Source organism: Erpetoichthys calabaricus, chromosome 5 (assembly GCF_900747795.2).
Source record: "Erpetoichthys calabaricus chromosome 5, fErpCal1.3, whole genome shotgun sequence".
Classification (NCBI taxonomy): domain Eukaryota; kingdom Metazoa; phylum Chordata; class Cladistia; order Polypteriformes; family Polypteridae; genus Erpetoichthys; species Erpetoichthys calabaricus.
In genome coordinates, this window is record NC_041398.2 from 109,626,565 (window position 1) to 109,642,334 (window position 15,770).

A 15,770-nucleotide genomic window follows, 5' to 3' on the forward strand; every position below is an offset into this window, starting at 1 on the left:
TTATTTTAAATACGCTATGTCACATTATTAACTCAGCTCTCAAATAGTTCCGCTTAATGCTGTATATAACAAGGAATACATTTGAAAACATTGCTTGCACTTACAGATTAAAACATTTTCTAAACAAATGCGGTAGTTTTTAATTTTTCTCATATGGTTTTAAGTACTGAATATATCTTTTTTTGCAGCAGTGGACTTGACTAAGCATTTCTTTGAATAAACGGAAGGTTTGGACTACTTTCGTTCTCAACGGCTGTCAGTGACGTCAGAGACGTGACGAACCCAATTTGTAGTCAAATCTCAATCACGCAATGAACTTCATTTCCCATGATACCATTTTTAAAAGACCGTTTAGGACAAAAGAGAATCCAACATCTGGTAAACTATGACATGTGAAGTAGGCGTTAAAATAAGAGGTATATGTTGTGTTGTATGCACATTTATTTTACATACAGCATATAGAAAATGAACGATGACATATGACCTTTCAGCCTAATATGGCCGCGCCTACGAGTCACGCTTCATCGTGAATTTAAAAATACTGTACACGTTATAAATAACAAATAATGTGGACATAAAAAAGTTGCGTAATTAATGTCGCCTGAAAATTAAATTCTTCCATCGAGTATCTGCGCAGAATAAACCGATATACCTTTTTGTATCACAGTGCATCAGTAACAGTTTTGGCTTCACTGTAACGTGACATTTCAGTTTTGGTACTGAAAAAAATGAACCTTGCCTTGGTTTGTCAGAGGAACGTAATATCAGGAGTTAGGCGTCTTGTAGACTTTAAAATCAAAGTACAACGCAAAAACCCAGACATCAATGTGCTCACCGTGAGGCACTCATGGAAGAAAAATACATCCACTCTCACAGTTTTTCTTTGTCGACATTACGTTTCACAACGAGATAAGGTAATAATTGCTTTTCACCCTTCTTGTTTTCTAATTCTTAAAAGTACCATATAACTGGATACTATGTGCAAAAAGCGTACTTTCAGCATATTTCAATTAAAGACCGTGTGATCTGACTAAAACTTGCAGGTTTGCTGGTTCATTCCCCACCACGCAGTTACTGGTTATCTCCAGTAGGTCCCATAACCTGCTTTTTTACCGCAAGTGGAAAAATAAATAATAAATATATACAGATACACAAGCACATCTATACCATCATCTATATCATATCATGTTTAAATCTGTGGACGGCACTATTTCTTACAAAGGCTGTTGGAATCTGTAATAAAATACTGAGTCGTACTGTATTTGAAGTGGATAGTATTTAAATGAGATGTTGACATTTAGCTTTGAAGACCACTAAGCCACTTTTTTGTCAAATCACAGAGTGCATGTTGGATTTTTTAAATTATATATTTTGCACTTTTGAGAAGCAGAAAATGTATACATTACGAAGTGTGATACTTCCAAGTTATTCGAGGAGAATAGATGCATTTAATATAGTAGTGGCACAGTTACATTAATTTAGTGCAAGCACATTCATAATTTTTTTTTTTGGGTGGTGTTATTGTGACTTTTAGGAAAATGTCGACATGTCAAAGTTCCCAACAGAAAACATCAGAAATTTTTCAATCATCGCTCATGTTGATCATGGAAAAAGTACCCTAGCTGACAGACTCCTTGAATTAACAGGTAAAATTATATAAAAGTAACATTATGAGTTAATCATAAAATACTTAAGAGTTGCAAACTAATTTTCTTTTCATACTTAAAAATACTTAAAACATGATATACAATAACTTGACTTAAAGGGCATATTAACTTGAATGCAGCTCTGAACCTGTTGACTGTAAAATCAGACTATACTTATTGTGCCTATTTTATTACAATGAAGAAGAAAACAATGGCTTAAATTACTGTTTTGTTTTTCTGCCATGTAGGAGCAATTGACAAAACTGACCGCAATAAACAAGTTCTGGATAAACTACAGGTTGAGCGGGAAAGAGGAATCACAGTGAAGGCACAGACTGCCTCTTTGTTTTATTATTATAAAAATCAGACATATTTATTAAATCTGATTGATACCCCAGTAAGTAGATACTTCTGGCCTCTTCTGTAGTCTTCTTATGGAAAAAGAAATGTACATTTTGAGTTTTAGGTGTTTCTGTGAAGTTATGTTATATTTTTTCATTTGGATGTTTAAGTTTTAAAATTCAAATAGTATAAAATAAACTCATATAAATTTATCTACATCCAAACAGGGAGTCCAGTAATCATGTATTGCTGAACTTGTTTAAAATGTACCTAAGTTCTTGTCAATAAGCCGCGGCTTATCTAAGGAAAAAAGTTGTGAAAATGAAAAAATAGAATATCGGCTTATACATAAGTCCGGCTTATACATCCATCGCGGGGGTTGCGTTCCAGAACCACCCGCGAAATAAGAATATCCGCGAAGTAGAAACCATATGTTTATATGGTTATTTTTATATTGTCATGCTTGGGTCACAGATTTGCGCAGAAACACAGGAGGTTGTAGAGAGACAGGAACGTTATTCAAACACTGCAAACAAACATTTGTCTCTTTTTCAAAAGTTTAAACTGTGCTCCATGACAAGACAGAGATGACAGTTCCGTCTCACAATTAAAAGAATGCAAACATATCTTCCTCTTCAAAGCAGTGAAGCAAACAAATCAATATGTCTGTTTGGCTTTTAAGTATGCGAAGCACCGCGGCACAAAGCTGTTGAAGGCGGCAGCTCACACCCCCTCCGTCAGGAGCAGACAAAGAGAGGGAGAGTTTGTTTTTCAGTCAAAAATCAATACGTGCCCTTCGAGCTTTTAAGTATGCGAAGCACTGTGCAGCATGTCTTTTCAGGAATCAGCTTTACAAAAGATAGCAACGTGAAGATAATCTTTCAGCATTTTTAGACGAGCGTCCGTATAGTCTAGGTGTGCAAACAGCCCCCCTGCTCAATCCCCATACGTCAGGATCACAGATAGTCAGCGCAAGAGAGAGAGAACAGTAAGCCGGGTAGCTTCTCAGCCATCTGCCAAAAGCGTCCCTTGTATGAAATCAACTGGGCAAACCAACTGAGGAAGCATGTACCAGAAATTAAAAGACCCATTGTCCGCAGAAATCCGCGATATATATTTAAATATGCTTACATATAAAATCACAATTTAAATGACCGCTACGCGCTCGTGTTGACTCGGCGACGCCCAGAGCAGAAAGAACGCGCTCCAACCGCGCCATGCGGGGAGTGAGAGAGATGGCAATATCTCACACTCTCTCCCCCCTTAAAGAAATTAAATGGGCGCGAGTGAGACCACTGACCTCCCTCCCTTCTATTAGTTATAGGTTATAGTACGTTCGGCTTATCCATGAGTCCGGCTTATCTATGATACGATTTTATTTTAAAAATTCGTATGATTTTTGGTCTCCGGCTAATACATGAGTCCGGCTTATAGACAAGAACTTAGGGTAATTATAGCCAGTGACATGTTCTTATAGTTAATTTGTGAAGTGTACTTTATGTAATGGATAAATATTTTAAATGAGCTTTTGAAAATACTGTATGGCCTTGTCTCAGCAGGGAATGAAGACATAATAATAAAAACTTACACTTTTTTGTGATTGCATTCTTAAGTTGTCAGCAGTCTCATTAAAAGATGATTTCCTTTGGAATGAAACAAAAAGTGGTAAAGTTCTAAAATATGAAACATGTGTATGCAGAAATACCCAAACATATCAAAAAATAAAAGGTGGCACCCTGTGCTTATTTGAGATTATTCTGATTTTTATTAAAAGTTGGAATGTCTTCGGTATGCAGCACAAACAGCAATTATTGCATCTAGTTCCTAATATTTATATAGGACTCAGTATGGACATTTGTGGAAAAAACTTGGAATAGTTGGCATTGTAATATGAATGTCTGCTGAAATTGTACTTTGGTTGTTTATCTTAACAGAGATATAATTTGCAATTGAAGTGCTGCACACTAACTTAAAAAAATCGTGGGATTGACTAGTGGGAATTTCAGGTAAAAAGGATTGAAGTGATTGTTTTACTTGTATGTCTAGAATTTAATAGTGCTGAACATTTAACAGAAATATTTAAGTAACTTGTTATAATTTTCAGGTATTTAAGAAGTTTTTCATTTTTTTGCACAAAATAATTTTTATAATCAAAACTTGCTTTTCAGAATATTTTTTATATTTGTATGTTTGAAGTGTTATGCTAATTTTACTTATTGTATTTGTTTATTTGTGTTTTTCATAGGGCCATGTTGATTTTAGCTATGAAGTGTCAAGATCCCTTTCAGCCTGTCAAGGTGTACTTCTTGTAGTTGATGCCAATGAGGTACTGTGTACATTGTTGTTATTACGCAAATACTAGTTTACAAATAAAATATATTAATATGTTCAGCATTTCTAGGTTAGATTAAGAAGTATAAAATTTGTTTAGTGTTTTGTTTCCATATCTGTCAAAGAGCACTTTAACATACTTGTTTATTAGGCCTCTTCACCTGTTAATTTTACATGAAAGTGTTTAGTTATGAATTTTTAATTATCTTGTGCAATATCACATTTTTTTGCAGTTAAAAATAAAAAGGGCTATTTTAATTATAATATGACAGAGATTGGTCAAATGAATATATATAATTAGTAATTACTCTAAAATAAAAACAGTAATACAGTTTTCCAGAAATGTACATAACTGTCTGTTATAATAGTACCCTTTTTTGAAGTGCATATGTTTTGAATTGTAACAACATAAAAGTTTCTCCTTAAATGTGCATATTTTATGAACAAATGGCATTATGCGCATAACAGCACCTGCTCAGTTTAGTGTAGCTGTTCAACCCAATATACAAATCTGTTGAATAAGGGTGAAAACCAGAGTACCCAGAAAATCTCATGTGGGAATTGGAGGAAATGTGACAGTTCCACACAGAGAATGCCTAGGCCAGAGTTTGAACTCAGGACCTGAAAATCAGCAATGCTTATCACAATGTCAATCCTAAATAAATATTTCACATAATAATCTTAGGTAAAGTAAAGGTTATCAGGATGCTTACTGGGTGATTCAATTGGTACTGGTATATCTATAGGATGGCACAGTGGTGCAGTGGTAGTGCTGCTGCTGCCTTGCAACAAGAAGACTGGGGTTAGCACTCCAGGTACTCCCAGTTTGTGGAATTTGCATAATTTCCTTGTGTCAGTATGGATTACCTCTGGGTATTCCAGTCTCCTCCCAAAGACATGCAAGTTAGGTGTATTGGTATTGCTAAATTGGCCTTAGTGAGAGTGTGTTTGTTCGCCCTGTGATGGACTGCATGCCTTGCACCCAGTGATTGTTTGGATAGGCTCCAGCAGTCCTGCGACCCTGCCCTGGATGGATGTCGACTCTAGTATATCTGTAAGGGGGCATGGTGAAACAATGGTTTACACTGCTGTCTCACAAGTTTTGCGAGATGAACAGGTGAATAATTGTATTGTTGTGAAGGAAGATAAAGAATATGAAAGAATTTGTTTTGCTGTAATAGTTTTCATTATCTACTACCAGTTCTTTGACAGCACTGTCTTGGAATGTAGATTTTCTATCTAACTATACTTTGATTTTTAGGTTTTTAACATTTCCCCTGTGCATCAATGTTCTGATTGGCATATCCATCCTTTATAGGTTCATTAAATAAAGTACTTAAAAGAAGAACAATAATCTTTTTTCTGACTATATATTTTAAATTACCTTCAATTATGTTTTCTTTTAATTAAGGGTGTTCAGGCACAAACTGTGGCAAATTTTTTTCTGGCTTTTGAAGCTCAACTGGCAGTTATTCCTGTTATTAACAAAGTAAGTATGGTGTTCAAAATAAATATAAATTGCTTCAATCATTAATAATCATGTAATTAAAACAGTATTTTGAATATAGATACTGTATTAGCTACATGTAAAGCTACCAATGAACAAAAAAATATTTGCATTCTAAATGTACTCCTTTCTTCAGCCACTTGATGGCTCCGTAAGCACTTTATTGAAGTTCAGAAAATAACATGTCTGTAGTATGCATGTACAAGTAAGCACCTCAAATTCTGTATTTTCAATATACAATAATTTTGAAAAAATTACATATTTAGTATGAAATGTCATTATCTTTATTATGTACTGTTGTTCTAGATGTGTCCAAAGTTTTTGTAAATACTATTAAATCATTCTTTGTTTTATTTCATGTAATGAAAAACACATTAGGTGATTGAGGAATTATGTGCCAAGTTGAACTTATTGAGTCAAAACGTTTTTATACTAGTGTGAAGCCATCACAATAAACCAGTTTATTAATAATGAATTTTTAAATAAAAAGTTTACAAGTTGCCGGAAGAAGGGACCTAAGCTGCTTCGAAAGCTTGCATATTGTAGTCTGTTTAGTTAGCTAATAAAAGGTGTAATTTTGCTTGACTTCTCATTGCATCCATTATGACTAACATGGTAAAACACTCAATTACTGTGCCTGTCAAGAACTTCTAATATGATTTTATTTTTGGAGAGATTTGGTTTGTTTGTTTCTCAATAAATGTTGAAATAAAACTGGAACCATACTTCAGTCTAAAGATAAAATAAAGAATACATTCATAAATGAGCTGCCCATTGCTGGATCAGTTATGCTGCCATTATTTAAGAGCTACCTAGATGAATTGATTATCTAGTACCTAACCAAACAATAAAATGGTTACAGGATTACCTATTAAGAAACTTCAGTTGTTCAGCAATGTAATGGAAATAGTAGTTTAGAATACTCAAATAAAAATATGAAAAAGGCTTTTATTCTGATGGAAAAAAACATTTTTTGTCTTCTTGTTTGTTTTCAATTTACAATAGATTGACTTAAAAAATGCAGACCCAGAGAAAGTAGCAAAGCAAATAGAAAAAATTTTTGATATTCCTAAAGAAGAATGTATAAAGGTAAGCGTTTATATATTGTGTGGTGTGGTTTTAGTTTATGAATGTTTGTCTTATTCTTCAAAATGCACAGATTAAATTATATCATATTTTGACATTTGCTGTATTGAACTACTGTATAATTCAGTCTAAAGTATAGCTGGTGTTCTTGTTAACATCCCTTAATCCAGAATACTTCCAAGCAGGCCGAATTAAAAACAAGAGATCTCTCTATTATATTTAAAAAAAAAAAAAAAAACTTGGGACAAGACTTTTTTCCTGCGGCGAGACATGATCTTTTGAAGAGAGAAAGAGAGACACTTTCACGTCCCGTGAGACAGGCAAGTCACATCATACTTACAACCTTTGGAAGCAAGTCCCGTGAAGCACATGCAAAACAGGTTAGAGATAATGGAAGTAGGAAAATTTGAAAGTCTCAATAAAATGAGAGTAAACATCGCATTAGCACAAACAAATGAAAAATATTACTTGGTAAAATAACAGAACAGTGAAAAGAGATTGAATAGTGTTTGAGGATGTCTGGCGGAGAAGAGAGACCAGGCAGTGACTATAAAATGTTTGAAGCGCCGCACGAAATGCAGATCACACAGCACAGGAACTGCAGCAAGCCAGCAGCTGATTGAGCAAAGAGGAGGTAAAAAAAAAAACAACTGTTATTTGTTTCCCATTGTATCACTGTTTAAGAGGAGTTTTGGAGGAGCGAAAGCATCTCCTTGGGGTGCGTTAAGCCCCTCTCTTCACAACGGCGCGAAGCGAGCAGGGGACAAAGCTCCCTAGTTTATTAAAAAAAATCTATAAGGGCAACGTAAACAGAACAATACAGAAACAATATAGAAACAATATAATAAGTGTCTAATGCCTGTCTGGGACTTATGTACCATGTCAGATATGCCATACTATCCATGGAGTGTCTTGCTTACTTACTAATAAATTGTACTTCAGATACCAAATTTGCCTTGTTAATCTTCCATCACCCAATATTTTCTCTCATTCAAACTCTGAACCCCCTACCATGCTGCCAGACTAGTGTTTGCCCAGGTTGCACATCTTGACTCCTTGAATAAGCCAGACCATGCATACTATATTTGTTAAGAGCCCTATGCGTCATGCCCTTAATAGTACACATCTATAGGAATGGTAGCCAGCTGCCTGGTGGATATTCAGTGGGACTGTGTTCATTCCTGTGGCTAGGAGGTGTTTTATCTTCTGTGTTTTTGCCTATTCCTTCCTGCTATACTCTGTTTTCAAAGAGAGAGTTATATACCCCTGCTAGATGTTGTGATGCCTTCCTGTTAGTGTCCTGAAGAACTGTGACATTGTTCCATTATGTTTTGCACTCTGTCTTCCTCTTGCTGATGCTAAAGCTAATATACAAACATACCATCCTCTAGGAGGGATTTTCTTTCTGTGTTGACAGAAGAACATGTGTTGCCCCTGCCAGTGTTCCTTTCTCTCAGGTCTCTGTCGCTTCACTGGGCTGTGCCTTTGTCGCGTGAAGCAACCTCCTGCATGTAGTACAAAAATTCACCTGGGAATATCTTAGTGAGTATTTTGTTATGTGCTGACAGTGTGTTTAAGCGCAGTGTGCATTGTTGATTGCTTTGTGTCATGTCATGTTTCAGCGATTTCTCTAGAGAAACGTGATTAAATAGCATTAAGAAATATATTTCTGTGTATAATTAGCGGTAGAAAATAACAATAATACATTGAAAAGTTTCCTTGTTATTTCAGTTATCAAAAATATTTACTTATACTCTAGAAGGCTGAAATATGGCCTCATCAATGACTTGAACGGGTGGTATAACTTAGTTTCGTTAAACATGTTAGTGGCAGGGTGACACAGTAGACAGGTTTGCTACTTTATTCATCCATTTTCGATAATGTGAATCCCATACCTGTACCCTCATGTATGGAACCTTAAGTAAATTCCATGCTAAAACTGAGTTTCCAAAACCATGCCTATGCTATATGCCTCTCCATCTTTCTTTATAAATTTCAAATCAACTTAAAACTATGTGCACATGCACAATTTTTTACTCCTTTAGCTCCAGCCCATAATGGAACACCATTTTTGAACATTCGTGATCTAATCACCATTTAATTTTCCCATGTTTTTGAGTGACGTTTTTACTACAAACCACAGGAAAAAAGAGGAAACAAAAGTTCAGTGAATGTGAAATTAAGGTATTACTCACATTGGCAGAGTGCAAGTGGTGGCTGGGGTAGTCTGGCTCCATCAGAGGACGCACTGTGTTACTAAAATAAATGTCAAATAAAGGGTATTCTTTCACCAGTTTTTTTAGGCTACAGTTAAAGTATACAGTACTAGCTGACGCCCACCGTAGCATACGGCGGTGTAAGAATAGGAACGGAAAACAGTGAGAAAGGAATTCAGAAATCAAGAAGAAATAAGTACTTCTTGAAAGATGCAGTTGTGCATAGGTGTTTTGGTGGAGAAGACAGAAAATGAGTCGAAAGATCTAACCCTAGAAAAAGCCATGTACAACTGACCGTGGCTGAAGACTGGTATCAGGTCTGTGCTCTGGTCTTTGGGTATCCGACAGTGCATGTAGAATTTCCGGCCAAGCAGGATTACATGTGAAAGTGATAAATAAATCAGGCTTTCCGAATTTACGTACTATGGCCATGGCATCCTGATAGTTTTGTTGCATGTATCTTGGACTTCCTGGAAATGTGGATGGTAATTATGATAATTTTACCTACACGTACGTTGTTATTTTCCGCGTTTGCTTGCAGTGCATCTGATAGTCCTTTGTATTGTTCCACGCGCAGATGTTGTTGATGTAATCCGAGATAGTTGAGACGTGCGCCCTCTGTTTTAACATACGCATCTACGACATACTGTTGGAATAGTTTGCCGCTGGAGTGCAAAATACTAAATGTATTCCTCATTGCTAATCTGTACACGTAAAATTGGCATTGAGTAAGGTTTATTCGCTTGTCGGTTCTTTTATCGGGAACATGTTGTAAATCTTTGTGCCAGCCAATGTCTCCGTAAGGGAATAAAAGTGGGTAAACCATAGGATCACAATTCATATTGAGCATGGAAATCTGTTTACAGGAGTTGCCTATGGGATAGATGTAAATGTCCCTTTCGGCAGATGGTTCGCTGCAACATCGGTGTGACATGTCGGGGCATTGTATCGTCGTAAATCCTGCCTAGGGTTTTCCTTGAAAACCATTCATACAGATGCTGTTGGATTGGACTGAGCGATTTCATGCATGTATTTTTGTATGATATAGTGAAGGGGTTGATGGTTCTGAGAATGGAATTTAGCTGGATAAATAAATTTTCGCTGCATGCAGAGTTTGCTTTATGTTGTAAGTGTACTTCAGTAGCTTGCGCTATGTCAAAAACATACAACTGTCCATATCCTGGAGAGGTAGAAGTGTTAGGGTATAGTGGAGAGATTTGGTGATAAATTTGCCCGTGTATTTTAAAACAGTATGATCCGTGGCTAGGAGGTTGAGTTATCTGTGCACCCATGGAAGCAAACGCTAGAGAAGAGTTGTATTCTTGAATGTGTTCACGATAAATTTTAGCTTCTGATGTTTGCTGTGTAAGAAGCTGTTGTAAAGATACAGGAGCTGCAGGCAGCATGGGGAAGGTTTTGGAAGAGGATGAATCGGAATCGAGAAATGCCGTGTCGGCTGCGTGTGGGCGGGACCGGTTTTGAAGTGGAAGCAGGTCGAACCAGAAGAGAAATATATATAAAAGATACGTTAATAATTACCTAATTAGACGCACAGTGACACAGTGGAAGTACTTCTCCCTTGCAGTAAGGAGTTGGAAGAGTTTGCATATACAGTACTGTAGGTGTGCATGGGCTTACCCTGGTTTCCTCCCAAATTCAGGGACATGCAGGTTACATGAACTAGTGATAGTAAAGCATCCCTTGGTGTGTGGGGGGGGGGCGTTTGTGTTCATGAGTGACACTGGCCAATTTTAGTTACCTGTATTTCAGCATGTAATTGATTCAGCTAGGTATTTCCTGAATGACAACGGGTATTGCTCCAACAACGGATGGTCTATTTAGGATTGAGGTTTATTCTGTTTATATTTAAATGTAAATACATATTAGTAATACTTTTTGTTGTGATCAAGTTTTTATTTATAAAGTATAAATAGTAACAATTGCAACAGCGCGCAGAAAGGTACATTATAATATAGTAATAATTTTTAATTGATATCTTTATACATGCATTGGGAAATATAAACAAAACAAATCACTACTTTAAGTTTAAAATCAAAACTGTCCTGTTTGAAGAGCAACCAAATTTTTTTTTTATTCATCTTCAGCAAATAACTACAACAGTGGTTTTTGGAACCCTGACTTACTGCTGACTTACTGTAAGGTCTTAAACTGATCCAAGACATATTAATTCTAGCAGGTATTAAGCTATTTCTGATTAAGAGAATAATGTTAACTGGGTCAGAAATGTACCTCCAGAAAGCTATACTGATACCAAATACCTAGTTTCTAGTACTCCTTCTTAGAGGTTATTATACTTTAAGTCAACTACCCACAAATTACAGCATCTGTCGCTGTTTATTACAGTACAGTTAATTATTTTACCTTTTTTTTTTTTAAAAAGGAATCACTTTCTTGAAGTTATCGAGACATGATTTTCTCAGAAAGACACTCTCACGTCCCACGAGACAGTACATTGTGCCAAGAGATTTAACCACGCCCAAGGCAGTAAATAAAAGTAAAAGAGTAGATTATAAAGTAGAACATCGTAAAGAATTCAAAAACGTTGGCGTGGTACACATGCAGAGCAGGTTAGAGGTAATGGAAGTACGAAAATTCGAAAGTCTTAAAAAAATTATAGTAAAGATCGCATTAGTGCAAACAAACGTAAATTATTGCTCGGTGAAATAATGGAACAGTGAGAAGAGATCATATATTTTGTTCATATTTAAACTTGAATTAAAATTCAATACGATATTGATGAAAAGGTAAAAGCGAAAAGAGATTGAATATATAGACATAGGTGATATGACAGAAGTATGTAGATATTGTAGATCATCTAATTTGTGTTGCCATCAGGGAAAAGTGGTGTTCCTTCTCAATGAAGAGGCCTATCCGCGAGAATTAAAAGTTTTGTTGTTTGGTGAAAGTGAAATCCACATACGCATGTGGCAGAGATGCGAAGTTGCAGGTGCGTAGTGCTGGGAAGGGGGGTTGGCGAGTGAAGCCCCCTAGTATATTTACTAATAAAATCACCTACTCAGGGATGCCATTGGTAATGAAAGGGCAGTGAATTTAAGACAGAAGCCAGGAACCACTTACAGTAAGTAGTGTTGATCAGTGAATTTCACCAAAGCGTTATTCGTAGCGGATTTACTGATAATTTGGCCGATTTAGGAGAATTTTTTTTTTTATACCAGCGCCCTATAATGCTTTGCGAGGTCAGTGTGTCATCCTCTGGAGCTGTAACAGCCAATATTGATGGGACTGCCCCCTAGGTATATAATGCTAATCATTTGCATTACAGACTTTGTGGGACAAGTATTCTGTTCTTGTAGCCAAATGTCAACATAAGAGAAGGTGCGTGCCCTATACATGCATAATAATTAGCTACGTGAAAGTAAACATTGAAGGAGCCTGACAACCCTCCAAACACCGGAGACTATATGAAATAATAATAATGAAAGATTTCTTGCTATCTGCAAGATGTTTCTATTATTTTGATGGAAGAAAAAGTGCAAAGCATTAGCACAGACAGTTTGGAGACCCTTCAGCGTGACTTCAAAAAATAGAATGAGCCTGCGGCTCCAATCATGACACGGCACTTTGAATTTTCTGCCTTTAAAAGACCTACATATTTTTTCTGACCTTTGACTACAATTTTTGCATTTTGTTTGTTTTTTAACATTTTATTGAATTTATTAAAATCAAATAACATTCCATACAAGCAAGTCAAATTTTACAAGACTAGATTTGAATTAAATCAACCCCCACCCATACGATTTTGGCATTTCTATTTTGTTTAATTTCTGCTTTGTTTGTGAAGTATGTGATTGCGCGTCTCTGTTTGGGTTCTTTCATCTTTGATCCCATGGAGGTACGTTGGTGGAGTGGTTGGCACTGCTGCTGCACAGCTCATATCACCTTTTTGGCCAAATTAATCAGTCCTGTATAGTTGGCAGATATTTCCCTTGCCCTCAGGGACACATGAAAGATGGTTACACCATTGTAATCCAGACATATCTAGTTCAGTTAGTCCTTCCCCATTGACTTTAATGCATATAGCCAAGTTCAGTGAATATCGCAAACATTTCTGTGATTTCAGTGGACTCATGGAGAATTGAACTAGTAAGAAATAAAAATGGAAATTTAGAAATATTAATCGAGCTTGGATTACTTTGACGTTCTTGATTAATCAGCGATAAAGTACTTTTTATAAGCGCTGTCGGCCAATGAACTGCTGGAAATGATATTGCTTACTCACAAAGGCACCTGACATTGCTGTAAGAGTTTGGAGGTCCTGCATGATATTACTTAATTTATTTTTACTAATACTTATTCTTAGATATCTGCTAAACTGGGGACAAATGTTGATCAGGTACTTCAGAAAATTGTGGACAAAATACCACCGTAAGTCTCACTTTATTTTCTTTTTAAATTAAATTGTGACATTCATTAGTGAGAGCTACAATGTAATGTTTTATATAATTTGTAAATTGAATAAATCTTACTTTAATCGTACCTGTAATATGTTATCTACTGGAAAATGTATGGGGTATATTTCAATAAATATTTTACAGATTTTAATTTTGTAAATTTCTGGTTTTAGGCCTACTGCAAGTTCAGATGAGCCTCTAAAAGCATTGGTGTTTGACTCTACATTTGACCACTACAGAGGAGTCATAGCAAATGTAGCCCTCTTTGGCGGTTTTATGTGTAAAGGGGATAAAATTGTGTCTGCCCACTTGGGAAAAGCCTATGAAGTTAATGAAGTTGGGATTTTCACACCTGCAGAGAAACCATCAGATAAACTGTAAGAGGATATTATTATGAGTTATAGTACTACAATTGCATTATACTAAATACACATAACAATAAATAATCACTTAATCCTTTGTTTTGTTTGTTTTTGAAATATTATTTTACATGACTTTTGTCTTACTTTTTCTGTTATTATTTTGTTTTTAAGCATATTCAAACACTGCTTTAAAGTGCAGCTAATTGTATGTCTCACAGTATATATTTATTTTTCTCCCAGTGGTAGATAATTTAGTGCATTCTAGTATTGTAGATTAACACAATGTTGTTGCATAAGATGCTTGTGTTTTGACAATGGCTAAAATTTATCTTGCAATTCATATCCAAGATATTTTCATCAATACTAAGCGATTATTTTTAGTTACTTTTGTGTCTTCACTTAGACAGTTTATGCCATTATCGGTTCTGTTTTAGATATGCTGGTCAAGTTGGTTATGTGGTTGCTGGAATGAAGGAGGTCAAAGAAGCTCAGATTGGAGATACTTTGTATTGGCTTAAGCATCCAGTTCACCCACTGCCTGGATTCAAGCCTGCTAAGCCAATGGTTTTTGCGGGTAACTCTAAAATTGAAATGTATTTTAATATTTACCATATAGGCTACCATATCAGCTTCATTATTATCACCTGAATGCAACTTTGTGTGAATGTGTATCGGTTGCTGTCTTCAAAGCAAAAACAGGGACATGACAGTACTTAGTACAGATGGAGCCTGATGATTTCTTGAACACAATGGTAGTGGTTAGTAAAGTCATAGTAAAATCTGCATAATTATTTTTGTGTGCTAGGTAGAGCAACATTCCTTAGATCCTCTATTTTTTACATCTTATGCTTGATTATTCTTTATTTCTTGATAAGAAAATGCTTCATTTTTGGGAAGGTACTGGATTTATTGTATAGATTTTAACTGCAAAACAACTCTACATTTGATTATTCTTTTTTTGCACTATGTGTTGTTTACTGCATAAGGCCTGAATTTTGTAACCACAAAGAGGAGGATTTCAACTTGGTATTTAGAATGGCATATTCAACATAGTCTACCTAATTCATCTTACAGTATGCACACATAAAATTTATTCACTGATATGTTTTGTTTAGTAACTGAAAAATAAGCACTACTAGAAATCAAAGCTAACTAAATCAAAATGCAAACATTATTACACTAGTGTTACATACAGTACATAAATTAATAAATTCCAAAATTATTCAGGATACTTTCATTGGCAACATCTTGTTTATAAAACTACTTTAAAAGCTGATTTCGTAACCTCACTTTTCAAGTTCTGTTAAAAAAGTGATATTGTCGTATTGGGTTTTGTGTAAGCCTATTTTAGGACAACATGTAACTTTTCTACGAATAAAGATAAGCTCCAAAGCATTTGCTTCCTTAATTATGCTTTTCAAATCTTTACATTGAGCATGAAGTTTTATAAGAAGACGGAGCAGACCAAAGGACAGCAGTCCACTTGTAAATTATTGATTAGCATAAGAGAAATATCGGCAGTGTGTTCCCCTCGACTTTCTCGTATACCGAGATAGAAGAAAAGGTCATCAGAACCACTTCCAATTGAGCAATATTTCTCAAATATCGTATCTCTTTGTTTCTTATCATAACTAATTGATAATATCGATGCACAATCATTTATCTCTATTTATAATCAAACTTTTTATTAAAATTATATTTTCGCACTTAGGGAGGTCGAAAACAGTGGTGGAATTTTTTCATGATTACATATGCATTACCTAGATTACTTGCAAAGTAAAAAGAGTTATAGTCACCTAAAAACATAGAAAAAGTGTTAGTATTATATAATATTTGTTGCAATAAAT

General features: G+C 35.4%; 1 protein-coding gene across 1 annotated transcript in view; it reads left to right on the forward strand.

The window, feature by feature from the left end:
• The first annotated feature begins 476 nt into the window (after positions 1-476).
• Positions 477-15,770, forward strand: part of guf1 (GTP binding elongation factor GUF1) — a 34,971-nt gene continuing 19,677 nt past the window's right edge. Inside the window, exons 1-9 of the mRNA XM_028801919.2 lie at positions 477-914; positions 1,535-1,646; positions 1,895-2,043; positions 4,234-4,314; positions 5,731-5,808; positions 6,832-6,915; positions 13,471-13,535; positions 13,735-13,938; positions 14,358-14,497. Of these exons, the coding sequence (XP_028657752.1) occupies positions 729-914; positions 1,535-1,646; positions 1,895-2,043; positions 4,234-4,314; positions 5,731-5,808; positions 6,832-6,915; positions 13,471-13,535; positions 13,735-13,938; positions 14,358-14,497 (1,099 nt within the window). The 5' untranslated portion in view covers positions 477-728. The remainder of the gene's footprint in view (positions 915-1,534; positions 1,647-1,894; positions 2,044-4,233; positions 4,315-5,730; positions 5,809-6,831; positions 6,916-13,470; positions 13,536-13,734; positions 13,939-14,357; positions 14,498-15,770) is intronic.